At 41.9% G+C, this 27128-nt stretch overlaps 1 protein-coding gene across 4 annotated transcripts; it reads left to right on the top strand.

Annotated features, from left to right (window-relative positions):
* The first annotated feature begins 7240 nt into the window (after positions 1 to 7240).
* On the top strand, positions 7241 to 27067 carry Clcc1 (chloride channel CLIC like 1). 4 transcript variants are annotated; one of them, XM_021631703.2, is made up of 12 exons: positions 7241 to 7389; positions 13056 to 13195; positions 13620 to 13721; positions 15004 to 15111; positions 17244 to 17465; positions 17875 to 18015; positions 19743 to 19836; positions 21480 to 21577; positions 21817 to 21963; positions 22881 to 23222; positions 24666 to 24949; positions 26739 to 27067. In XM_021631703.2, exons 2-11 carry the CDS (start codon positions 13067 to 13069, stop codon positions 24912 to 24914), a joined length of 1632 nt encoding a protein of 543 aa, XP_021487378.1. In that variant the 5' UTR covers positions 7241 to 7389; positions 13056 to 13066; the 3' UTR covers positions 24915 to 24949; positions 26739 to 27067. The 4 variants fall into 4 exon arrangements, with proteins under 4 accessions (XP_021487378.1, XP_021487376.1, XP_021487380.1 ...); XM_021631701.2 differs by having other exon boundaries at positions 24666 to 24954; XM_021631702.2 differs by lacking the exon at positions 7241 to 7389 and adding an exon at positions 7542 to 7678 and having other exon boundaries at positions 24666 to 24954.
* Positions 27068 to 27128: the final 61 nt, after the last annotated feature.

Raw genomic sequence — 27128 nt, 5'->3', positions numbered from 1 at the left:
CTGTTTTTCTCTCCCTCCCTTCCTCCCTTCCTTCCTCCCTCCCTCCCTCCCTTTATCTTCAGTGTTAAAGGGTTGAACCCAAGACTTTGCACATGCTAATAAGCAAGCAGTCATCCCTGAGCTGCAAACCCAGCTTTTTGTTTTCATTTTTAATTAACAAAGCCTGGCACAGCAAGGCCTGGAACATAGCCCTGCTAAAACACCTGTCTAAGCATGCAGACGCTCCTGGGCACAGTCCCCAGCACTATAAAACACAAATGAACCAGGAGAACTGAGTACCTAGGAAAGTGCACACATTCTAACCCAGTGCTCCAGTAAGGTTTGGAAGCTTTTGAAAGTTTAACAGCCACAGATTTTTCATTCTCACAGGGACAGAAGGGAACACTAAAAACAGTATAATCTTAAAAGCAAGTCTCCTTGGTCTAGTTTAAAGCACAATTGCACACATTTTAGGTGTTTTGGTTTGGTTTGGTTTGGTTTGGTTTGAGGAGGGTCTCACTCTTAGCCCCCGCTGGTCTAGAGTGCAGAGATCCTCTTTGCCTCTCAAGTGCTGGGATTAAAATTGTGGGCCACAACATGGGCCTCATTTTAGGATTTGTTTGTTTTTTGAGGCAGGGTTTCTCTGTGTAGCCCGGACTGTCCTGGACTCACACTATAGGCAAGGCTGGCCTTAAACTTGCAGATTTACCTGCCTCTGTCTTCCAAGTGAAAGTGTCTTCTGTTTTTCTTCAAGAAAATGAGAACAAGAATACACAGCTTTTCTCCACAGTGTTTAACGCTGTGTGAGACCCTGTGAGTGTAGGGGAAGTCCTCTGTCTAGCTGCCTTTGACTGTACCTAGTTTGTTCCCAATTTTTGGTTGTTTGAACCAGGCCAAGGGGAAAACCGGAGCAGAGGTTGTCATTTCAAGGCAGACTCCCTTGTGAATGCCCTTATGAGGTGTTCGGCCCTGCTGCGCTCTGACAGCCTAGGAGAAGTGTTGTTTAGCAGGAAGGCATTATAGACAAGTCTGCGTGCTTTCCTCAGCAGGCTCTAATGCTGGGGCTTTGAGTGGGACGCCGCCATAGCTGCAGCCCACCCTTTGTTCTGTACTGAGCTCTCTATGTTTCCGGACAGATTTTTCACAGTTCCCATGAGCTGCTTTTCTTAAATGCAAAATTATTCGTTTATCATAAAAGCTCTTACAAAAGTTATGGATGAAGTGACAGGGAGCTTCCATGGGCAGCATCTCCAGGGACTCTGTGCACACAGCTACCCAGCTACTCAGACATTCTAAAGCAGTTCTTTGCTTCTGCTTTTCCTCTTCATTTTCCCTCCTCTTCCCCTCCCCCCAAATTCCTCCTTTCCCATACAATTTATAGGGTACTATGGGATTTTTCAACTCTGCTGTAATTTTTTTCTTCCTGCTTTTTGAAATGGTACACAATGTGTCGTCACCTTAGTATGCAATAAAATATCAAAACTTTAGCAAGACAGCCCTGTTACATTTCATGGTAGCACACGTGCAAGGTGTTACGTTCCTGTACAGCAAGATGGAGGTCCTGAGACTTTGTCTCAGAAAATTCATACTCAAAGAAGTCAATAAATAGAGCGTTATGGATATATCTCTGTGGAGAGCCCCTCCTGATGTGTGTGTCTCTCTATTTGATTCTCCTCTACCACAGCTCCCCAGGTTCATACAATTATGTGGCCTACTTTAGTCACTGTCAGGGAGAAGGCTTCTGGGACCCTTTCAGATGAAATAGGAAATTCATTTTGTAAAAAGATTCTTGTTACATCTATTCATGTACACATAGGTGAGCGTACGTGTTTGTGTGTGTGCTGTAACATGTATAGGAAGGTCAGAGGACAGCAGGTAGGATTTAGTTCTTTCCTTCAACCATATTGGTCTGAGGAATCAGATTCAAGTTGTCAGGTTTGGCAGCAAGCACCTTTACTTCTGACCCACTCGTTCGCCTGGATTTCATTTCTTTTCTTGTGTATTATTTTAGTAACTTTTTGGATAGCTGTGCCCACTCCTGTGTCTCTTCACTGTCTTCCCTCGTGGGCTGAATAGATGCTAACTTCTGACACAAGAGGAAATGCCAGGACCAAAGTGCCTCCTCTTCTGGCTGCTCTCGGGGTGTGAGAGAGGAGTCTGAGTAAAAGGAGGTGCTGGACTCCCCAGGTCTCATTTAAACTTCAGAGTCTGATTCACATTTACCCCTTCTCTATCAAAAATATTTAGCTCTTCTCTGAAATTATAAGCCCCAAAGACACAGTAAACAATGAAAGTAAGCCCATGAAATGTGAGAAAAGATTCACAGATCTTTAAGAACTGTAGTCTCAGCACTTAGGGAGGCAGAGGTAAGCCGGATCTCTGTGAGTTCAAGGCCAGCCTGGTCTACAAAGCAAGTCCAGGACAGCCATGGCTACACAGAGAAATCACCCTCCCCCCCCCCCAATATATATATATAGGGGGCTGGAGAGATACTCAGTGTTTAAGAGCACTGGCTGCTCTTCCAGAGGATCTGAGTTCAGTTCCCAGCAACCACATGGTGACTCACAACCATCCGTAATGAAATCTGATGCCCTCTTCTGGTAGGCATGAAAACAGTACTCATTGACATAAAATAAACAAATCTTTTTAAAAAGAATGTATATTAATTGGACTGGAGAGATGGCTTAGCCATTAAAGACCAGGCTCAACCAAAAGTACAAGAATATATAATTATCTGGACATGGTAGTTGGGAGGCTGAGGTAGGAGAATTGCCACAGTTCAAGGCCAGCCTGGGCTAACAGTAAATCTCAGGCCTTCCTGAGTTGCAGATGGAGACCCTGTCCCAAACACACAGAGAGGGAATTACTTAAAATGTAATATTCAAAACCAACCAACCAACCAAAAACTGGTTAGAAAGTAAGGGATTAAAAAGAAAAAAAAAAAAAGTAAGGGATTTGAATAGCCATTCACCGAAGAAGTGCACGAGAAGGTTCTCTGCTGGACTCGGAAGACAGTGCAAGAGTTTAAGGTCAACCTGGGCAACTAGATAAGACACCATCAAAACAACAACAGCAGCAAACCAGATTCAAACACAGCTGAAGATTCAGGACATTTTTTCTTGGGCACCATAGTGATCATAAAATGATGCTCTATGCAGCTGTTCTCAACCCAGGGGTAGCATATCAGATATCCTACCTATTAGATATTTATGATTCATAACAGCAGCAAAATTACAGTTATGAAAGAGCAACAAAATAATTTTGTGGTTGTGGGATCACCACAACATGAGGAATTGTGTTAAGGGGTCACAGCGTTAGGAAGATTGAGAACCACCCATCTATAGAGATGCTGACAGTTCCCACCAAGTTAAAAGTAGAGCCAGCTGTGGGGGCACCTGACTGGATTCCCAACACTGGGAGGCTGAGGCGGAGTTGGAGGCAGTCTGGGCTACATAATAAGACCCTGTTTCAAAATACAGAATTAAGTAAAAATAGAAATACCAGTCAGCAATCCCACATTCAAATATATGTTTCTGGAGGTAAAGAGATGGCTTGATGGTTAAGAGCACTTATTGCCCTAGCAGATGACTGGGTCTAATTCCCAGCACCCCAGTGGTTCACAGCTGTCTTAGGGTTTCTATTGTGAAGAGAAACCATGACCATGGCAACTCTTATAAAGAAAAACATTTAACTGGGGCTGGCTTACAGGTTCAGAGGTTCAGTTCACTACTGTCATGGCAGGAAACATGGCAGCATGCAGGCGGAGGTGCTGGAGAAGATGAGAGTTCTACATCAGGTAGGCAGGCAGGAAGACTTGAACCACTGGGCCTGGCTTGAGCATCTGAGACCTCAAAGCATGCCCTAATGACACATCTTCTCCAACGAAGCAGAACCTACTTAGCAAACACCTTTTAATGGTTCCACTCCCTATGCACCTGTGGGGGCCATTTTAATTCAAATCACTACAACAACCATCCCTAAATTCAGTTCCAGGGGATCCAAGAGGCGCACATGTGATACACACATGCAGGAAGGCAGAACATTCATTCACATAAAACAACCTTTCAAAAATCTTTAAATACGTGCTACTGGAGTTTTTGGGCTGTCTTCAAGTCCTGATATGCCAGGCTCAACCATCTATCCTAACGTATAGTCAAAGATAATAAAGGACAGAAAAATATTTCATCAACTTGGCTATGTTTGAATAGTTGGTGTCTAATATTGTCTACTTGATAAACAGTTCTTGAGCATGCCTCTACATTAGATTAACGGAGGTAGGAACACCCACCCTTAAGTGTGGGCAGCTCCACTCCATGGGCTGGTGTCCTGGACTGAACACAAAGGAGAAAGGGAGGTGAGCGCTGCCATTTTTTGATCACTCTCATTTTCTGATCCAGGATATAATGTGACTTGTTTCAAGTTAGTGCTATCATGACCTCCTGTCTTGATGGGCTCTCCCCATGAACTTCAAGCCCAAACAAGCCTTTCTACCTTAAGATGCTTGTTTCAGAGCATTTGATCACAGCAACAAGAAAAGTAACTAATCTAGATGGATAAGGGAGCGAAGTGGAGCTGGGCGTGGTGGTGCTCTCCTGTAATCCCAGCACTTAGGAGTCAGAGGCAGGTGGATCTCTGTGAGTTTGAGGCCAGCCTGGTCTACAGAGTGAGTTCCAGGACAGCCAAGGCTACACAAAGAAACCCTGTTTCAAAAAAACCAACACCCCCCCCAAGCTGTTGGCTCAGTGGTTAAGAGCACTGATCTGGGTTCAGTTCCTAACACCCATGTGGAGGCTCACCACCACCTCCTCTAGCACCAGCACCTGTGGCGCACATACACAAAAAATTATAGAAAGAAATAAAAACACTTGAAAGTAGAAGTGGGACTGATGTGAAAGATAGGATCTGAGGGGGGAGGGGACAAAAGGGGTATAGTAAGGCATTTGATCAAAATTCAGTATAAGCTATTAGGAAGACAGGGGAGAAGGCTATGTGAGTTTAATTAGCTTTGCTCACATGAGCATTGGCAAGGGGTTATTTACAGGAGCATGGATGGGCAACTTAATTGGTTGCTATACCCCTGAAGAAAAGTCCTCTCCCCAGCGATCATTAACTGCCCAGAGCTCCTCATGGAAGAGTGGGGCCTCAGGAGCCCATTCCCATGTTCATAGCAATGTCAAGATGGGGGAACTGTCTTGAACGGGTCTTAGCTACTAGTGAGCTGCTGATTGCAATGACCATGTCATGCCAGGGAGACAACACCCCACAACACCCCTGCCCTTCCTCTGGCTCTCAGATTCTAAACCTACCCGCTCGTGATGGTCCCTGAACCTTGGAAGACGTGAGATGTTCCAGGTAGGGCTGAGCATTCAAGTTAGTTTTTCTCGGCACTTTGAGCAGTTATGAGCGTCTGTATTAACCACTGCTGCTGCAAAATGAAGCTAAAAAGCAGTACTATACGGGTACAAATATTAAGTATTTGGAAGGCTGTTTAATATGCACAACACTTCGATTCAGCACAATAACAGTATCTCCCCCACTAGGGCGTACGACATCCTCAGCCACAGACTTTGGCTAGCTCTACTGTGCCACAGGTATTAACTCCTTCCTATGGCGTGAGCCTCAAGTCAGAAAGAGGTGGGGCACCCACTGATCAGTTTGCCACTATTGTAAAAGTGGGCACACCTTTCCTGTGAGGACAACAGGTAGCCACAGCAGGGCAAGATTGTACTGGAAGTTTTTGTGTTTTTAAAACCTCACCTATATGTAAGTTTTTGTTTTAATCCCAGGTGTAGGATATGGGGCTGATTCAGATTGTTCACAGCTGCAAACTATTTGCCTCATGTGGGCTCTGAGAGGGGCTCTTTGCCAGCTACAGAGAGTGTAATTCTGAGGACTCTGGAAGAGGAAATAAATGCCAGGACCCAGAGGCGGGCTGAGAAAGAAGGAGGTTGCTTCCCCTTGCTGCTCCTGGTGGCTGTTGATGCAGTTGGATGAGAAGTTGGTGATATACTGAAATGAAGATTGAACTTGTCCCAAGGAATCCAATGACCCCAACCAGAAGGAAGTAGCTAAAGAGAGCTACAGGCCCTCTGCCCACTAACCTTCTTTCTCTGCCTGGTGTTGGGGTGTTGGAAGGGATAAGGAGTAGGGAGAAAGAGATATAAAAATCCCAAGTAAATTAGATTTAAAAAAACATGCGTTCAACACCAGACTGTTGATGACTTCTTCCCTACAGCACTCTGCAGTGCTATAAAGGCTAACCAGCCTGAGGTAAGCACCCAGTTCAGTGCCAGCTTGACTTACGCATACATGTGCTTTCTACACCGATAGGATCTTACCATCTAGAACTAGTGGGCAACCAGAAACAGCAGTGGGACTGGAGAGATGGCTTAGCTGGTAAAAGAACGCACTGCTTTTCTAGGGGACCCAAGTTTTGTTCCCAGCGTCTCTCACGATCTCCTAGAACGCTGTCTCAAAGACAGCTGATGAGATGTCTCTGGTCTCTGCTGGCCATTCGCATGCACTCTGCCTTCACATGCACTGGCACACGTTCAGAACTTAACAATAAAATACATTTTGGGGCTAGGGATGGCTCAGCGGTTTAGACCACATGTTTTTGCAGAGGACCTGGCTATGAGTCCCAGCACCCACATAGTTAACTCCAAATCCCGGGGGATCCGACCCCCTCTTCTGGCCTCTGTGAGTACTAGGTGCACATATGGAACATATAATGCACGCAGGCAAAGCACTCACACATATATGTATTATAATTTTGTAAATCTAAAAATGCTAAAAAACAATTTTAAAAAGTTGTAAACAACACGTGTACCAAAAATACCTAATTATATACCAACAGAAACTCACAGCCAGTTAATTTTTGTATCCACTTCTGGAATGGGAATGGGGTTCCTCTCTGGCCAGTTTCTTGATATTGCAAAGCCAGAAGTTGAAGATAAATACAAAACGAACCTTACATCCACACGCCCTACAGTGAACCAACTCCCATTTGCCTGCCTACGGTTATTCACTACCTTCCACTGAGAAAATCATACTCAAAGGAGACTTGGCTTTATTACAAACGCTAAAACAAGCTACAAAAACAAGCTAATAGTAAGGAAATAAGCTTGGGAAATACGCGTAGACGCCATTGGCCAGATTCCTCTGAACTGAACCGACGGTTGCGTAGTCGAAAGACAACGTGAGAGCCGAGGAGCGAGGCCCGGCCCCGCCCCCGCCGCGCAGCCAATCAGCGGCGCGCGCGGGCAGGCCGCACAGTGGAGGGTCGAGCGAGTCGATGAGGAGGCGCGGACGGTCGGCGCGGGCGCGCGGCGTCTGAGGCGGGCGGCTCGCCGTCTTCCGCGTCCCGGCTGGCGGCGGTCGCTCTGGAAGAGCAGACGGGACCCCCCCGGCGTGAGTGGGCGCGCTCCGGGGTGGCGGGGCTGCGTGGGAGGCTGCGCGGCAGCGCGGGAAGGGTCGGGGCGGAGTCGCGGCCTGAGCCCTAGGGCGAGCCCCTGCTCCGTCCCAGGGCAAGGTAGCGCCCGCCAGGCACTCCCCCGCCTCACCTCCGTGTCTCTGGGAATGCCGAGCGGCCCGGCCGCTTAATCTGCAGCAGATCGACGGCCAGCATTTGCATGTATTGGATTTGGTGTAGTTAATGGTGTGGAACTCCAGATCTGAGTAGACGAAGTTAGGACGTGCCGTAAGTCCGTGTGTTTATGGTTGGGAACAAAACCAGGCCAGGTTTTCTCCATGACACCGGTCGTAAAAGTGCGAGTCCCGGCCTCACATTGGAAATAAAGATACTGTGCCTGTCGGTGGTGGAGCACGCCTGAAATCCCAGCACTCGGGAGGCAGAGGCGGGTGCTTCTCAGAGTTCGAGGCCAGCCTGGTCTACAGAGCGAGTTCCGGGACAGTTAAGGCTACACACAGAAACCCTTTCTCCAAAAACCAAAAAGGAAAATAAAATACAAATTCTCAAGCGCCAGGAAACGACACGAATGCGCTTGAGTTAAATAGCGACTCCCCGCTTCTAAGGCAACACAGACTCTGACCCGCTTAGGCCCTCCTGGCTGGTTAGACGTCTGAATTCGTTGAAATCAGTGACTTTTGATTTCCACTCGTGGCTGTCAATCGCCCTGCACCTTGGGAGATGCGTCAAGGCGGTGCCTGTTAGAACTCCCTCTTCTAGTTTTCTAGTAGTGGGATGACCCAGCAGCGTTTCCTCCCCACCCTTGAACCCGAACCTCCGAGGAACCTCCATGAGCTCAGAGGCCATGGGCAAGTAACTATTTTTTTTTTTCCTAATTGAGAGAGTACTTCTCCCAAGAGCTTTTGTAAGGATTAAAGGAGGGTATGTTTCAGTAACAAAATGTTATCGGTTATTGTATGACAGTTTTTATACACTGTTTTGTTTGTTTTTGTTTTTCAAGACAGAGTTTCTCTGTGTAGCTAGCCTTGGCAGTCCTGGACTCACTTTGTAGACCAGGCTGGCTGAACTCACAGAGATCCGCCTACCTCTGTCACCCAGAGTGCTGGGACTACAGGGACCACGCCTACTATATTACAGGTGTAATTGCGAGGCGATGAGAAAAACGGCAAAAATGGTAGAAACAGACTAGTGCTCACTGACAAGTTGTTCTTTCGACAAACTAAAACGATGTAGGATGTTTTTGTGATGTTTTGTTTCTGTTTTTTGAGCCAGTGTTATTTATGTAGCACAGGCTGGCCTTAGCTTGGAAACTGCCATTGCCTGCCCGGGTGCTGGGATTATAGGTATGTGTCCCCAGCTCGGCCTCTTGTGCCCATGAAAGGGATACAGAGTATCAATTGAGGGTCTCAGTTTAGGCTCTCCAGCCCCCTGACAAGACTGTTTTTATTCACCCCAGACACAGAGGGCAATGACAGACCAAAGGAACAATTTCATCCAAATCTAGTTTAGTGAACAATGAGTTTATTGGGCCACTATGGGTGACTGCCCAGGGCAACTGCATCTATAGAAGGAAAAGGCACATCAGAACATGGGGGAGGCACTTGGAGGAAGCTATGTTTCTGAAGAGTTTCTTCCCCCAGCAATCGTTTATCACTTTACAGCTTTGGAGAGGGACTTCATCAGGTTCATAGCCTTCTTGGTTGGCTCCCTGGAAAAGTGTTTTGATGAAGAGGAGGCAGCTTGTGTAATGGCCTATGTCTTCACATTGCCCTACTGTGATTTGTCTATACCTAAATTTCTTCCTCTTAGGGGGATCTAGTTCCATTGGTGTGTGTGTGTGTGTGTGTGTGTGTGTGTGTGTTTTGTTTTTTGTTTTTTGTTTTTTGTTTTTGTTTTTTTTTTTTTGAGAAGGCTCTCACTATGTAGCTCTCTCACTGTCCTGGAATTCACTATGTAGATCAGGCTAGCCTTACACTCACGGAGATTGCCTGCCTCTGCCTTCTGAGTGCTGGGATTAAAGTCATGCACCACTCTACTTGGCTTTTTAAATTGTTCATGTGTATGAATGGTATGTAACACGTGTGTGCCTGGTGCCTGCAGACTCTAGAAGAGGCTGCTGGATCCCCTGGATCTGGAATTACTGGATCTGAGTTGACTTGTGGGTGCTGGCATTTAACCTGGGTCCTCTGCAAGAGCAACCGGTGGTCCTAACCGCTGACCCATCTTTCCAGCCCCTCCCCCCAATTTTTTGAGACAGGGTCTCACTATGTGGTCCTGCCTCTGTCTCCAGTGCCGGGATTGAAGTACTGAGACTAAAGGCATGTGCCATCATGCCACGCTTACTTGTCCATTTTTGATCTTAGAAGAAGTATTCAGTATTTATCACTAAAGTTGATACTTGCTTATAGTAGCCACTTAAAGTAGGTAATAAAGTAGCTTCTCTTAATTCCTGGGTACTCTTATCCACAGGTGAAATTATTAACTTCGGTACAGTGGAATCATTATGAGTGCCAAGCTCTTCATCTCCCTGACCCAAAACATTCATCCTTGGGTCACAGTTTCTGAAGCACGTGCTTTGTTCGTCTTCATCACACACTACTAGAAAGTTCACTGTACTTCAGGTTCCTCCGACCTTGCCATTCCTCCCTGAAGCCTTCCTGGCTTTCCTAATCGATGCACTTCCCTCACTCTGAGCTACTTAAATCCTTTGACTTCTTGCTAAGGCTTGCGTCATCTGCATTTTATTCCTAACATTTATTGAGTTTGATTTGCTAGTTACAAGGCTGGGTGCTCAGCCTTGGGGAAATGGACGGGTAAGTGGGAAAGTGAGTTTAACTGTGGGTAAGACACTCCCTTTCACCGAGGTGTTGACGATGCTGTGGTTTTCTCCCTGGGCTGCACAGTGAAATCACCTGTGGATCTTTTGAATCCCACTGCTTGGGCGTCGATCCTGGAGATGCTAATTTAATTGGTCTGTAAAATGACTAGAGCTGAGGGCATTTTAAACTCTTTGGGTGATCAGTGTGCAGCCATAATCGAGATGCTTTTTGCTGATGGGAGAGATATATACTTGTGTCTCAGTTCACTGCTTGTTTTGCTAGAATAATAAACAAGGATTCAGGGACGTACAGATGATGATGATGTAATTTACCTTTAATTTTACAAGCAATTTACCCTTCTCAACTTGTTACTGTCCTGCACACTTTCTGTGCTGGTGGAAATAATCTGTTTTCAGTATCTTAAGATTATGTGGCAATTAAAATATTCAGCTCTTTACATTAGCTATATCTCAAGTGCTCAGTATCCTCATGTGGTTAGTGGCTACTGAATTGGACAGTAAGGCAAAGCAGGGTATTCTTCTCTGAATAGTTTGGAATTATGTCATTTGAGTCTTTAAATTTTATTTTTTAATGTATGTGTCTGTGGGTGTATGTTCATGTGTATGTGGGTGCCTGCAGCATCTAAGAGAAGTTTGAATTCCTTGAAGTTACAGGCACTTGTGAGCCACCCAGTGCGGATGCTGAGAATTGAACTCGGGTCCTCTGGAGGAGCTGCAAGGGCTCTTAAGCAGTGAGTCATCTCACTACTCCCTGGTTTTAGTCTTAATTTCATACCTTTTAAAACTATTTGTTTCAAAAATTGGAGGGGGGGTGGCTTGATAAGATAGCTCAGCTGGTAAAGGTCATTGAGTTCAGATCCCAGAACCCATATGGTAGAAGGGAAAAACCAACTCCTGTAGGTTGTGTATGCTGTGGCACAAAATGTGTCCCCTCCAGCCCATACATGACTGTCTAGGTTGGTCGGGTATGTCTGATGATGATGTCTGGGGAGGTGTTCAGTTGGTAATGTGCTTGCTGGTCAAGCATGCGAATGTGAGTTAGAATCCCAGTGCCACATGCCTGTAACTCGAGCACTGGGTCAGGGTTGGAGGCAAGAGACTGAACCGATGTGGATTAGAGGATACCTGATGGTGACCTCTGGCCTCAACACTGGTACAGGTACTTGTAAACACATTCATACACTGTACACACATACAATAAATTTAAAAAGAAATATTTGTTTTCTAGAAAATTGTATTGTACTATATATTCATTTTATTGGCTTAAAATTGTACTTTTGTATGGGTGCTTGTGCCATGATGCTCATGTGGGGTCAGAGAACAACTTTGTGGGGTTTATTCTGTCCGTCTTTATGAGGATTCTTAGAATTGGTCTCCAGTTGCCAGGCTTGCATGGCATGCCTTTCCTTGCTGAGCCATCTCACCAGCCTGACTTTTGGACTGGTATGATCAGAAATACTCCTTTCCATGAGGCAGAGTAAGTGTTCTCCATTGCAATTTAAGGAATTCAGGGGCTGGGGAGACAGCTCAGGGGGTAAAATTGCTTGCTGGCAAGCCTAAGGACCTGAGCTTGGTTCCTAGAACTCGAATAGAAAGCTGGATACAGTGACATACATCTGTAATTCCAGTGCTGTCCAACAGAGACAGGAGAACTGCCTAGAAGTCCCTGAGACACATAGGTCTCCCAGTGGCAACGAGATAAACCCTCAACAAGGTGGGAGGCAAGCTCAGACTCCCAAACAGTTGTCCTTTGGGGTGTGCCTGCGTGTGCGCACACCCACACATGCACACACAGGTAAAGAATTAAAGGAGATAAATTCAAAAGCCGAGTGCCCTGAGGCACACCTATAGTGTCTGCTAATTGTGAGACTGGGGTGGAGGGATAGTTTGAGGCCAGGAGATTGAGGTTAGTCTGGGCAACATAGACTCCAATACCTTAAAACAAAAAAACCCACAAAAGGCATGGTTTGTTACATTTTGCTATGTTCACAGTTGCATCTAACCATTGTCACAGATTTAGAGTGTTGTTCATTACTTGTACCCGTCAGAACAATTCCCATATAACCCCAAAGCCTGCCTTTAAGCGCACATTAATTCACTTTCTGTCACTATACTTTGTGAATCTGGACATTCATTTGAATAGAATCATGATATGGTCTTTTCTGACTGTTTCTTGTACAGCATTTTTAAAACTTTCACTTGTAGCATGTTATCAGCACTTCACTGCTTTTATGCCTAAATATTCTTGTGTATGGCTATCACATTTTATTTACCCATTTTATAGTTGATGGACTTTGGCTAGTTTGAAAAATTGTGTGCCCATTCACATATAAGTTTTTTTATGTGGCTATATATCTTTTGAAGAGATAGGAATCAAATGACAGAGCCATTTTAATGAGATGACATTGCACATATATATTTAGAATAAGTACCATTTTATTGTATTTTTTAAAAAGACTGTATCGTGTATCCCAGGCTGGCCTCAAAGTCAACATGTAGCTAAGGATGACCTGAAACTTCTGATCCTCCTGCATCTGCCTCCCCAGTGTGAGGATTACAAGTGTGCACTATAATGCCTGGTTTATGTGTGCTGGGCATTGAACCCAGGGCTTTGTACTGCTGGTCAAGTGCTCTTTTAACTGAGCTACACCCCCAGCCATCCATTTGACTGTTTTGTTTTTGTTTTTTTGTTTTTTTTTTAATTTTACATACATTTTTTATGTTCTTTATTGAGAAAGTGTTAATTCTAGAAGTAGTTTTTATTACAAAACAATTATTTTAAAAATAGTATTTCATTACCTTTTTAAGCCTTATTCAAGATGCTGTGTTCGCTGCTCCTTTGTGGATGTCTGATGCTGATAACTGGTTATGCTCATGATGATGACTGGATTGATCCCACAGATATGCTTAATTATGATGCTGCTTCAGGAACAATGAGGAAATCTCAGGTATTTTTTTTTTTTTTTTACATGCACTGATAAGACCTTATCTGCCATGATGGGAATAGTACAGTTTTGTTGTTTTATACAGAACTGTGAGAGTCTCATAAATGATTAGCAGTCGTGCAAAGTACTTTTCCACTTTTCTTTCATGCTGGGGCTTGAACCTAGGGCCTTAAGATGCTAAACAAGCACCCACCTCCTTCTGGTTATTTCTGTTTGAATTTGGATATAAAGCCTATCAAGGAGTAAGCTAGTTTAGTTTTAGGTTCTTAGCATGTATATTACTCTTTGCTGCAAATAAAGAATTCTTTAATGCAAATGAAGAATTTAAGAATTGAAGTCATAAAGCAATAGTCAAACTTTTAGTCTTTATTCACTGGACCCTATTTTTACAACTGAAGCATAAAGAATAAAATCTGTTTTGATTTAGGTGAAATATGGCACATCAGAGAAAAAGGAAGTAAGCCCCGACTTGTCAAACGCTGAGGAATTGTCAGACTGTTTGAACAGACTTGATTCTTTAACTCACAAGGTTTGATTTGTTTTTTGTTTTATTTTTTTACAAGTTAGGTATTATTTATGTTAAGTTACTGTGCTGGCTAGTTTTATGTCCACTTGACATAGGCTGAAGTTGTTTGGAGAAAATGCTTCAATAAGATGGGGCTATAGGCAAGCCTATAGAGCATTTTCATTAGTGATTGATGGGGAGCCCAGCTCACGGTGGGTGATGCATCCCTTGACTGGTGGCCCTGGGTTCTATAAGAAAGCAGCTGAGCAAGCCATGAGGAGGAGGCCAGTAAGCAGCACCCTCCACAGCCTCTGCATCAGCTCCTGCCTCCAGGTTCCTGTCCTATTTGAGCTCCTGTTGTGACTTCCCTCAGAGGCCCAGAGATGTGGAACCAAATAACCCTTTCCTCCCAAAGGTGCTTGGGTTATGGTCTTTCATCATACCAGTAGTAACCCTAACTATGACAGTTACTTGTTTTCTTATCTTTGCTAATTGTTATATTTGTAATGTTTCTGTGTACTATACAATTATATATTTTATTGATATAATTTTTTTAGTTACATATATTTTTTTCAAATAGTACTTACTATCTTTGTAGTAACATTTATTGTAATTATTGGTGAGATTATAAGCTTGTTGGCACAAGGAATAGATCTTGATTGTTATTGCTGAGCCATTTTATGACATAACAGATGAGCAAATGAGTAAATTGGCTTATTAAAGGTTGTAATAGTTCTACATGTGAAGGGGTTATAGATATATGCATATTTGCATGCATACATACATACATATATTTATCTGTGTATAAATATGTGTGTGTGTATGTGTGTGTGTGTGTGTGTGTGTGTGTGTGTGTGTGTTTAGTGTGGTCAGTGCTCACTGTGGTATCTCCCTGCTGGTTGTTTAGACAGTGAAATGGTTGCACCGTGGAAAGAGTTTGGAGTGGGGAGGGAGGTTCTCATGTGGCCATTGAGGCCATGCACCAGTTTTGATGGTCCAGTGTGACACATGAGAATGGTGCCGAGAAGATGGGTGTGACACTTTTATGAATGAGCATCAGGGACAGTGAAAAGGCGACGTGTGCATCTTGGGAGACAGGGAGAGTGATGAGTCCACATGTGTCCCGGTCACACTCTCTAAGCATTTGTTTGCTTGCTCACTCTTTAGTCATAATCAGCAGCGAATCCAATACTTTATCAAACAAAAAGTAACAACCGGCTCCTACTTAGTTCTGAAGGCATTCCCAAGCTAGAGCTTGACCGTCTCAGTAGCCTTTGATGCTTTTGACTTTATTGTATGATTACAGGTTGATGAATGTGAAAAGAAGAAATTGAAAGACTATGAAAGTCAAAGTAATCCTGTTTTTAGAAGATACCTAAATAAGATTTTAATTGAAGCCACCAAGCTTGGACTTGTAAGTATTTGATGACATGATACTAATCATTGTAGTTGATACTTACTTTTTTTTTTTTTTAAGATTTACTTACTTATATATGCATATTCTGCCTGCACTCATTATAGGTGATTGTGAGCCACCATGTGGTTGCTGGGAATTGAACTCAGGACCTTTGGAAGAACAGCCAGTACTCTTAACCTCTGAGCCATCTCTCCAGCCTGTAGTTGATACTTTCATTATTTGTTTCACATAATGTAAGAAGTTGTGCCATGCATGGTGACACATGCCTGTTATTCTAGTTAGTACTCAGGAGGTTGAGGCAGGATCTGTATTTTTAAATAATTTTAAAAATGTTTATTTGGCGTACTGTAAAATTTAGGCTATCTGAAAATCATGTCAGCAACAGATGCATGCAGTCGGTCCTTACTCTTTGCAGGTTCCATATTTGTGAATTTACCTGTTCCTTAAAATTTGTCCCATCAAAATCATTACTCGGTGATTTTAAAACATTACTCATTTTTTAAAATTTGGTGTGTTGTGTGTATGTGTATGTGCTAACACGTATACACATGTATATGCATGTGCGTTCATACATGGGGAGGCCGGAGATCAGTTTGGAGTGTCTTCTTCAATGCCTTCTCCACCCTGTATTCTGAGGTAAGGTAAAACTAAAGTGAAACTCACCAATTGGGCAAGACTAGCTGGCCAGCAAAAGCAAGCCTCAGGGGTCTTCCTGTCTCAGGGTTCTCAGCGATAAGATTGGGGGTTTGCACTGCTAAAATTGGGCTTTTTAAAAATATTTATTTATTTTACGTATATGAGTGCTCCATCTGCATGTACACCTTCATGTCAGAAAAGAGCATCAGATCTCATTATGGATGGTTGTGAGCCACCATGTGGTTGCTGGGAATTGAACTCAGGACCTCAGGAAGAGCAGACAGTGCTCTTAAAAGCTGAGCCCTCTCTCTAGCCCCACAACTGGTCTCCAGTGTGGGTGCCAGAGACCTGACCTCAGGTACCCATCCTTGCAGAGCTCTTTCCCAGCAGAGGTTCCCACTGACTTATTTCTCTCTATGGTCAGTCTTGTACATGTACAAGTCTGAGTTGCTTGATACTGTTAGTCTCATGTAAGTGCCCCTTGTTTCAGGTCTAATACTGCAGACCATTGAGTTTATTCCTGCAGTTAAGGGGGCCTGCTCAATGCCACATTTTCCACACTTCAGGATAGGCAGGAACTTCATTGTTTAAAGTTCTCTCATCATTTGGAATGCCTCTCAAATGTGAAGTGCCATCTACTGTCCGAAAGAAGCCTGTGGTGTGCCCCGCAAGAAAAAAAAGCACACATTATATAAACATCCAGGCACAAATTATAGGGCTGTTGGCAGTGTGTTCAGTGGTAATGAGCCACTAATATTGATAATTGGGGTGTCAACAGAAACAAACGTAAATGTTGATCAGTTGACAAGTGTTAGGACAAGATGCACAGGAACCTAACCCTGTTTCTTTCCTTCCTTCTTTCTTTTTTAGATTGATTTATTTTTTATACAGTACTCTTCCTGCATGTGTGCCTGCACACCAGAAGAGGGCACCAGATATCATATAGATGGTTGTGAGCCACCGTGTGGTTGCTGGGAATTGAACTCAGGACCTTTGGAAGAGCAGACCGTGCTCTTAACCTCTGAGCCATCTCTCCAGCTCCTCCCCTCCCACCGTGTTTCTTATAGGACTGTGGCACAGCATTTGTGAGTGGCGTTCTAAAATGTGTGCTTCCACAGTGAGGCCAGTTGTGCCTTATTGAAGTGTCTGCAACATTTTTAATGCTTTTAACATGTATTTGGATTTCATGCTAGCTTTGGGGGATAAGTATATAGTATCACACTGATGAAATATTAGAAATTAATGTTTTGTTTTGTTTTTGTGGTGCTGGCACTTAGAACAATTTATACCCTATTATATTGAATTCCAAAATTGTTTGTTTTGAGATAAGGTCAATGTTAACCTTGAAGTTCTTTGCATCCTCCCCCGGAGAGCTGGGAATGCAAGTATACACTATCATATTGGGCCTAAACTGGTTTTTTTAAACTTAAAGTGTCATTGAATAATGTAATACTACAGTTCTTTTTCTGTTTGTCTTTTGGTAACTGATGCAGCCTGATGAAAACAAAATTGATATGCATTATGATGCTGAGATTCTCCTTACAAGACAGACACTATTGGAGATACAGAAGTTCCTCAGTGGAGAGGAGTGGAAACCAGGAGCCTTGGATGACGCACTTAGTGATATTTTAATCAATTTTAAGTGTCATGATTCAGAAGCATGGAAGTGGCGATTTGAAGACTCCTTTGGAATAGATCCATATAGTGTGCTTATGGTAAGATGACATGAGGGTGACAGGAAGCTCCCTTTGAAAAAGCATTTCGAAAATGCTAATGTAATTAAGAGCCTGTACTTAGTCTCTCATTACAGGGATGAACATGCAGCGACATTGTACAACTAATTTTGTTTTGAGTCTAGTTCTTCTAAGGTTGCTTAAAAATTATATTCATTTATTTTGTGTATATAGTTGTGTATGTGCAGAGGACAACTTGCTATGTTTAGTCTCTCTACTATTTGGGTTTTGCGACTGAATCCAGGTCCTCAGGATTGATGGCAAGTTCCTTAACCTGCTGAGCTGTCATCTCCCTGGCCAAGTCTAGCCTTTTCTTTTATAAATTGATGTTTGGTGTGTTTTGGTGGATGACCACTCAGCAATGACTCTGATTCCCATTTCTGCTTATAAGGTACTCTTGTGTCTGCTCTGCATTGTGGTACTGGTGGCTACAGAGCTGTGGACGTATGTTCGCTGGTACACGCAGTTGAAACGTGTTTTTATCATCAGTTTTCTTGTCAGTTTGGGATGGAATTGGATGTATTTGTATAAGGTATTAAATAATTTTTTTTAATGTAAAATCATAGTAACCAGAGATTGTTGTCCACTCTTAGAGCAGTCTTGCTTCAGATACAGTTGAAGACAGCAGTTGGACTATCAGTAGGGGAGTAAGTAAGCTCGTAATTGTTAACCACATACAGTTTAAGGGGGTTTATCCATAAGTGAAGAAAAGCATAGTTCTACTTTTCATCACCTTTCTGGTGGCTAGCACAGAGCGAAAGAGACACATTTTAGGAACTCATAATTTGGGGAATGAGCTGTTATTCTCTGCTAGAAATGACACCAAAATTATGATTAAAATTGTTATCTCTAAAAATTAAGCTTTTGAATATAAAAGATTCACTGTAGAGAAATTAGAAAACAAAGATACAGGTTAACTCATTTTCAAAACTCAATTATAATCTTACTATAATCTCTGTTGAATTTTATTTTCTGAGAGAGAGTCTCTATGTAGACCAGGCCCTCAAACTCAGAGCTCTGCCTGCTTCTCAGGATATGTAACCACATCTTGCCTGTTGAGAGTTTGGGTTTTTTTGGTTTGGTTTGGTTTTTCCAGACAGCCTTGGCTGTCCTGGATTCACATTTTAGACCAGGCTGTCCTGGAACTCACAGAGATCTACTGCCTCTACCTCCCTGAGTGCTGGGATACTGGTATGCACCACTGTGCCCTGCTCTTTGGGGGTATTTTTAGTCCAGATTTTAATTATCTTTCTAAATTGGAATAAGATTGTAGAAATGTAAAAGGACTACTGTTCTTAACAGGATCGCTGAAGGGAAATTTTATTTCAGTCTTCCTGATGAAGAGGAATCAGGATTCAGTGAGTCCCTTTGATGACATAAGTATCTTGTTTTCTTTACCCGTTGCTCTGGCTTCTGTGGACCCGAAACAAGTCACTCACACATTAAGCACATAGGTTCTTGGTGGAAGAAAACTTGCTTGGTGGAATGTTAATACGTCAGTGAGTTCCCCTGGGAATGTACTTTTATGAAAGTTATATACCTACCTCTAGATTAAAAAAAAGGGGGGGTCTGGAAACCCCTCATCACAGATAAAAGTTATTATTCAGCACTAGCATATAAGCTATGTGTTTCCTCTCAGAACCTAGAGTCATCTGTGGCCACTTGTACTTAAGACAGTGTAAGTAGCTGTACATGTTTAATAAATACCTGTATGGTTTTTTAACCTGCCATTGGATAGTAATCATTTATATTAAACCCACCCAGAGGAAAAAACTATTTTATTATGAACTGTAAAAGAAGAACGAAGAACTGAATTGTTTATATTTTCGTCATGGCATGCACTATATATGAATTCCTTTTCAAAAATAGTCTTGCTGGGTGGTGATGGTTCAGGGCTTTAATCCCTGCTCTTGGGAGGCAGAGGCAAGCAGATTTCCAAGTTCAAGGACAGCCAGGGTTACACGGAAACCCTATCTCAAAATAAAAAAAAAAAATTTAAGGCCTGATAATGGGGTGCATGGCTTTAATCCCAGCACTCGTGAGGCAGAGGTAGGAGTATGTCTTTGAGTTTGAGGACAGCCTGTCTGCATAGTAAGTTTCAGGCCAGCCAGTGAGACCCTGTCTCAAAAAACTTAAAAATAATAATAATAATAAAGTCTTGTTTGGATAAATACTATAGAAATGTTGAGATAGTTTTTTTGGCTGTGCATGCCAAGCCTTCACTGTCAGCATCCTGCATGCTTCACTTTGTGCTCACAGGTAGCTTTTGCTCAGCATCAGGCTAACGTTGCCAGGATGGAGCCACTAAACAATGTATGTGTTGAGAAGATGGATTGGACTGGAAGTCTCTGGGGTAAGGTGTTTGTTTCTTTGACACAATTTTAAATTGAATTTCTGAGAATGAGAAAAACAAAAATCAAGACTCAAAATGAAAAACTAACAAAAAACGGACCAGCAATGACAAAATGATGAAATGCCAGAGAAGGCCTCCCATGACTGAGTGTTGTACATGATAACATGTACAGGGCACACAATGTAGGGCGGGGGCGGGGAATGGCAGTAATCTAGTTACTCCAGGGGCTCACAAGTTTGAGCCAAGCTCAGCTACTTCGCAAGGCCTTGTCTCAAAATAGTAAGGGATAGGATGTAGCTCACTTGCACACTTCGTGAAATACCCTAGTTTTGGTTCCTTTTCTCCTCCCAGAAAGAAAACAAGCAAAGCAAAACAACTGCAAGTAAAACACACATTCTTAAGTTTCAAAAGTAGTGACTCACTGAACTCACCTAAAGTCACAGGAGAGACAGCAGCTGTGTATGTGGTTTGGATGTTTTCAGTCTCCTGCATTAGACTGAAGGATCCTAGGTTCCCTTTTCATCACCTAGCCCATAGCCTTTTCTAGGTCCTCAGCAGAAATTTACTAAAAGTGAGTGAATGTATATTAAAAGAATAGCTATTTTAGCTTTAATCTCCTTAGATTGACATAAAGTATTATTTTATAACTTTCCTACAGTTTTTTTTTTTTAACTAAGCGAAAAGTTTGTGTTTTATCCTTCCAAATTTTGTAAAAATCTCAACTAATATTGACCACTGTAACTGTCGAAATCTAGACTGGAATGGTTTAATGTGCAAAGACACTTTATAAACACAAGTCTATAATCATTGACACAGAATAGATTCTCAGTAGAGTAAGTCTATAAGTAGGTCCCAAAATTAATTTCAGAATTTTTTTTTCATTTATATTTTTAAAAAAATGTGTTTGGCCATTTTGCCTACATCAATGTTTGTGCACCATGTGTGTGCCTGGTGCCCAAGGAAGTCAGAAAAAGGCACCAGATCCCTGGAACTAGAGTTAGTGGATGGTTGTAAACCACCATGTGGGTGCTGGAGACTGAAGCCGGGTATTTTGCAGGAACAACAAGCACTCGTAACCACCAAGCAATCTCCAACCCCCTGTTGCCCTGTTTTATGATGTGGGGTTAAACCAGTTCAGCTTGGGTTCTTGCTCCTCTGTGCAGGCTAGTTTCCAAATGTGTAGAAGGCTGCTCTAGAAAAACGAAGAGAATATTCTGCTTTAATTTTTTTGTTAGAGATGACTTTTTGAAATGAATTTTACTAAGATAATTAGAGAATAATAGGTTACAACATTTTACACAGCTGCAACAATGCACTGTCAAGCCAGGGTATTAACTGACTTACTAGTCTTAGTCACACTTCCCACTTTTACTTATGTTTGTGTGTGTAAAAAACAAATTAGCTTTTGGAAATCTATAAAGTGGACATTCTCTTTTGTTTCCATAAGATTTGTCAAATTGGAATGGATTTTGAAAATACGATTTTTGACTTGAAGTATATTAGCATTTTAGAGACTTTAAAATATGAAATAACTTAAAATTTACTAGTGGGTGGGCAAGGATGGTCAAAACTAAAGTAATCTTACTTGTGAAAGAAATACAACTTTGTTTTTCCTTGACCATTTTGTCTGTTTCTCTATATAGAATGGTTTAGAAGTTCATGGACCTATAAGGATGACCCATGCCAAAAGTACTATGAGCTGTTATTAATCAACCCTATTTGGTTGGTTCCACCAACAAAGGTATAGAATATATTTTACAATAATTACATTGTGTCACAAATTCTTTGCCTTTATAAAGGATAGGGCTAATAATTAACCTTTGTCCTAGGAAAAACCTATTTCCATTAAACATTGGTTTGAAAATTTAAGTGGGCATGGTGGTGTACCTCTAACCCCAGCACTTGGGAGGCAGAGTGGACTGGTTGGGTTATAGTTTGAGCTATATGAAGAAGTTAAGTTGCTCTGATGTTTGGTTTTAGGCTCTGGCAGTTACATTCACCAACTTTGTAACGGAACCATTAAAGCACATTGGAAAAGGAACTGGTGAATTCATTAAAGCACTCATGAAGGAGATTCCAGTGCTACTTCAGATTCCGGTGCTTGTGATTATAGCATTGGCTGTCCTGGTTAGTACGTTAACATTGCTGATAATTAACAAGGTTGTGACTTATAAAAAAGAAGACAGTTCTGAAATCGTTAGACCTCATTGATAAACACTAAATTGGAGTAATAATACTGTACTTAGAGGTATAAAGTGATTTTTTTAATGAGTTAAGACTTTCTATATTCTAATCAGTAATTCTCATGTTTGTAGGATCATAACAATGGTTTAGAATAGTTTCTTTTTAGGTTTAACTTGAAAACACAGAAAATTGGTTGGCTGCTTCCTTTGGGAAGAAATGAGGCTTTATTCCTTCTGAGCTTTGCAGCACAGAACAAAACAGAAAAGAGTGTAGGAGGAGTGACATGCATACTGAAAAGCAGTTTGGGGCTCCAAGAGTAGATGTTATTCAAAATATTGCTCTCGATTCTCCTACATTTGGGTCAGCATCGTGTTTGTAGCCATGCTCCCCAAAGCACCTGCTGTTTGAACCAAAAATGAAGAAACCCCAGGGATGCAGGATCACGGGGCTGTGTGCACTGACTGAATTGTTCCCTTTTGGGCTTTGTCTTGATGCATGATCAGTTATGAGAGTCACTGCTTAATATTTTTAATCATTTTTTCTATATGTGTATGAACAGAAACATGAGCAATGACCAGGCTTTTACATTTAAATTTCTAATTTAAATTTTTAGGTCTTAGAATGCTTGTTACATCTTCAAAGTGTGTTGAGATGATTTAAATGTTTTCTTAGTATTCAGTATATTTTATTGGCTACTTTAGCCTCTACTTGTCTAAAGAAGTTTTTAATTAAAGAGTGAAATTAACATTTTTATATCCATAAATCTGTTAGACATTTTTGTTAAATCCTCAGTAAAATAGTTTCTATTTCATTATCTGTCAGTCACTAAGTCCTCAGAATATTTTTTTTTTTCTTTACAGAGCTTCTGCTATGGTGCTGGAAAGTCGGTTCCTATGCTGAGACACTTAAGTGGTCCTGAAAGAGAACCACCCCGAGCACTTGAGCCAGATGACAGAAGACGGCAGAAAGAACTTGACTATAGACTCCATGGTGGAGCAGGTGATGCAGATTTCTCTTATAGGGGCCAAGCTGGCTCCATCGAGCAAGGCCCTTATGAGAAAATGCATGTGTGTAAAAGAGATGTTTTGAGACAGAAAGACAGTGACATGAGATTTCACAGTGGCAACAAGAGCCCTGAAGTGCTCCGGGCATTTGACTTACCTGACACAGAGGCACAAGAGCATCCAGAAGTTATACCCAGCGTAAGTCAGCAACTGATTTTATTTTGCTGCCTGTTCACTCTCAGCCCAAGTGCTTCTTACAGAGCTTTGTTCTTACTCTTTACCCTGTGAGTGATATAATTAGACATCCTCTCTCCTCATTTTGTCACCAGTTCAGCATCCTCAAAAAGTGAGGTTTACTTTTTATGTTAAATGCCATCCAACCGTATGCCACCTTTTTACAACAGGTGGTATTTCATATGTTGGCTTCACAGGAAGCCAATAAATGAGCCGGACTGAAATTTCTGCTTTTGACAAGATCAGAGAGAAGGCCTCACTGAGGGCCTAAGTATGCTAGGGGACTAGCTGTAGAGCTCTGATGGCCTGCATGGAGAAAGGTCAGGGATTAGAGACACTGCTTTCTCTCTCTAACAGAATCCCTATAGATTCTATAGTATAGAAAAAAGTAATAGCACAGTTGGCTGGACTAGGCTTTTTACCTGCAAGATGAGTTCTTCATTGTTGATTTTTTTTTTTTTTTTTTCAGCAGTCCTGGGGATCAAACCTGGGGTCTCACACATGCTTGGCCACTGAGAAACATTTTGTAGCACTACTATTATATTTTTAAAGGGACATTTCCATTTCCACTCCACGTGCCTTAGAAAAGAATTGTCATTTGCAATGTTTTGAGTTATAACTAGAAACCTTTGAGAAAGCTATAATTCAAGAGACTATAGAAATGACAGAAATCTAGCTATGGATGCTTTTATGGATGTCAATGTATCCAGCTAACCCGAGACTGTTCTTTCTAGCTTTTAGAACTGCTGACCACCTGTTCCTCAGTCCAAACCCCTCTAGTGTAATTTCCCAGAGCTGTTTACCACAGTGGCCCTGGGGTCTCCCTGCTTTGTCATGTCACACGTCTACCACCTTACTGATCATCTGTTCTCCCTGTGTGCTCTTTCTACCTCGGTGACAGGGTGCCTGTTATTGCTACACACACACACACCTCTTTAGCTTTTACTCACATCACCTTAAACCACAGTCTAACAATAATTTAGTACCTACCTCATTTTTTTCCTATGTAACCTGTACTTCAGATGTAATAACCCTTGTATGCTGTCTGATTCACTCCAAAACCTACGTTTAGGTTCCTGTGGGAGCAGGTTTTATGTTTCACTCCTGTATTCCCAGCACCTAGAACTAACTCAGTAAGTATTTGTGAAATGATTATTCGCACTAGGCAAGAAGAGACACATTATTGGGAGCCAATCCTCTTGACTTCTAAGCAGGGTCAGTAGACCATCTACAATACCTCAAGTGTCCCCTTTCCGCCAGTGTGTTCAGTTGGTGCTTTAATTATGATGCAGATCTAGAAGCAGGATTTTCAAATGTTTGGAGCACACTACAATAGACTTGGATAAGAATTAGCAGTGAAGCTTTACATTTTACCAAATAGTTAAAATACAATTCTATATTTTAAAGCATAAATCATCCATTGTGAATACAAACCTCAAAGAGCTTGGTGAGCTCCCGGGAGAAAGCACCCCAACAGAACACAGCCAGTCTGCCAAGGCTGTCTCTGGCCAAGTTCCAGCAACTGTGGAAGACTCACCCATAGTGGAGAAGGCCCAGCTGAAGACAGACTCCACGTGCAGCCCACAAGGAGCCAGTACACACAGCATAGGAGCTGCAGCATGTGGGACTGACCCTGTCAGCAGCCTGTGTGGCTAGGGGACAAGGCACAGACCGCGGCTCTGAAGTCATCTGTAAAGTATTGACTCTTCATTCTTCTCTACAAATATGCTGAAATTTACTACAGAGCTGCCAAGTTTATACACCTTCAGAATGTCTCTTAACTGTTAAGATGTATCTCATAATTTTAGAACAGGGTTTTGTAAGATTTACATTTTTAAGGCAGATAATTAAGGCAACTGAGTAACAGTGATGAAGTAATTTTGTTTACAGGCATTTAGAGGAACTAATCAGTGTGTGTTTCAGATGGAAAGTCCTCTGAAACCTGGCTTAGTAACAGAATAATAGGTTGGTTTTGATATAGTTGAGTGTGTCCACTGCCAAGTGTGTGAAATGCAGGCTGCTGTCTGCTGTGCCCCAGAGCACACACCACCGTTCAATCCCTCTGTTTCTAGGTAGGCCACCTGCAGAACAAAGTGACTGCTTAGCAAGCCTGATTTCTTGTCACACATGTTACATTAGGCCTCATTAAGACAAGCCTGAGGATGGCCAGGTACTATCAGTATTTCAGTTTCACGTTTTGTCAGTGACTATGAGAATGGCTTTATTGTCCACCACGAGGTGCCAGGTTTATAAAGACCCAGTCTTCATGTTTTAGAACCTAGCAGTTGATTTGATGTTTTGGCAAACTATATTGTTTTATGCTATATGTAGTTCTGGTTTTCAGAGAGCTATAGTGAACAAGATCTATTAATGGTAGATAAATTATCAATCAACATTTTTTAAAATCAAATTGTTTTGTGATTTTTAACATGCACTCTCCATTTTATTACCTTTAAAAAAGCAAGTTAAGCCAGGCATGATAGTGCATGTGTGTAATCGCAGCACTCAGGGAAGCAGAGGCAGGTGGATCTCTGTGAGTTTGATGCCAGCCTGGTCTACAAAGTGAGTCCAGGACATCCAAGGCTACATAGAGAAACCCTGTCTCAAAAAAAAAATTTTTTTTTTAAATGTTTTGTATAACCCCTAGTTTTAGTTGTCTTTTTATGCACTCAGGTGCCCTTTGTTGTTATAACCATATCCACAGTGCACATTTTATTTAGCTGTTTTCCAAACAATGGTAACACTCAAGAATTAAGTCTTGAAATTATCAGGCAGGAGGCTGGAGAGATGGTTCAGTGGTTAATAGCACTGTCTGCTCTTTCAGAGGTCCTGAGTTCAATTCCCAGCAACTACATGGTGGCTCACAACCATCTATATATCTGGTGCCCTCTTCTGGCATGCATGTGACCTGCAGATAGAGCACTGATAATGTAAGATAAATTAAAAAAAAAAATTATCAGGCAGGTTGTTTTAGCAAGGACATTCAGAAAAGTTGACTTGATTTCTTTACACAAATGTGTAATGCTCCCCTTTTTTTCTACTTGGGTATCTGAAAAACTAATTTTATATGTCAATATTACTTTATCATTGTAAATATCTTTTAGTATTTCATCAGAAAGGTAACGATCTCAAAAAGGTAAAAATTTCTCCAATAAACAGAATTTTGCATTAAGACAGTATTCTAGCAGACATGTAACACATGGATGAAAGGATGCATGCAGTTTACTAAGGTGCTGAACATCTGTGCATAAAAGCAGTTATCTCTGAGGACAGACCCATCACCCTAACTGGTAAATGCACTCCCAAGGTGGGAACTGTCCTTTGAGCTCTGGTATAATTCTGAAGAGAAATAAATGCCTCCTATAACAGATGTACCTGAGAGGAAGGGCAGTGTTGTTGGCACTACTGATTGCTTTTAATCCAAAAACGAACTCCTTTAAAAACATTTATAATCTCATTTTTGTATTTTTTTCATTACAGATACCCATTTGGGGATGGAATCTACTTTGACAGCTAGCAAAGCAGCGTGCTGTTCTTGAGTGATTACAGCAATTCAGGGAAGACTTGATTAAAACAAGGTGAACATATCAAGGCCAGCCAGTTTATTGCAGAAAAGAGAGAAGGCTTGTTTCAAGTTACTAACTAAAGTATTTGTCGCTGAGGTTAAAGCATATTGTAACTGGCTTTTAAGAAAATAAGAACAGGGTAGATAGCTGTTAAAAGCACTTTTTAAAATGGAATAGATGTTGAGCACTTACAGGGTATTAAGAACCACTGTAAATACAAAATAAACACTTATTTTTACATTATTTTGATCTGATGTGCAGTCTTTGCTTTCTTGATTAATTTTCTTGTAAGAAAAGTGTCTGT

The sequence above is a fragment of the Meriones unguiculatus genome, chromosome 10 (genome assembly GCF_030254825.1).
Source record: "Meriones unguiculatus strain TT.TT164.6M chromosome 10, Bangor_MerUng_6.1, whole genome shotgun sequence".
Classification (NCBI taxonomy): Eukaryota; Metazoa; Chordata; class Mammalia; order Rodentia; family Muridae; genus Meriones; species Meriones unguiculatus.
This window is presented reverse-complemented; position numbering and strand designations above follow the sequence as displayed.

Coding starts and splice junctions, on each gene's coding strand:
- Clcc1 (XM_021631703.2), top strand. CDS start 13,067: ATGCTGTGTTCGCTGCTCCTTTGTGGATGTCTGATGCTGATAACTGGT. Junction 13,196..13,619: donor GAACAATGAGGAAATCTCAG/GTATTTTTTTTT, acceptor GTTTTGATTTAG/GTGAAATATGGCACATCAGA. Junction 21,964..22,880: donor TTATAGCATTGGCTGTCCTG/GTTAGTACGTTA, acceptor TTTTCTTTACAG/AGCTTCTGCTATGGTGCTGG.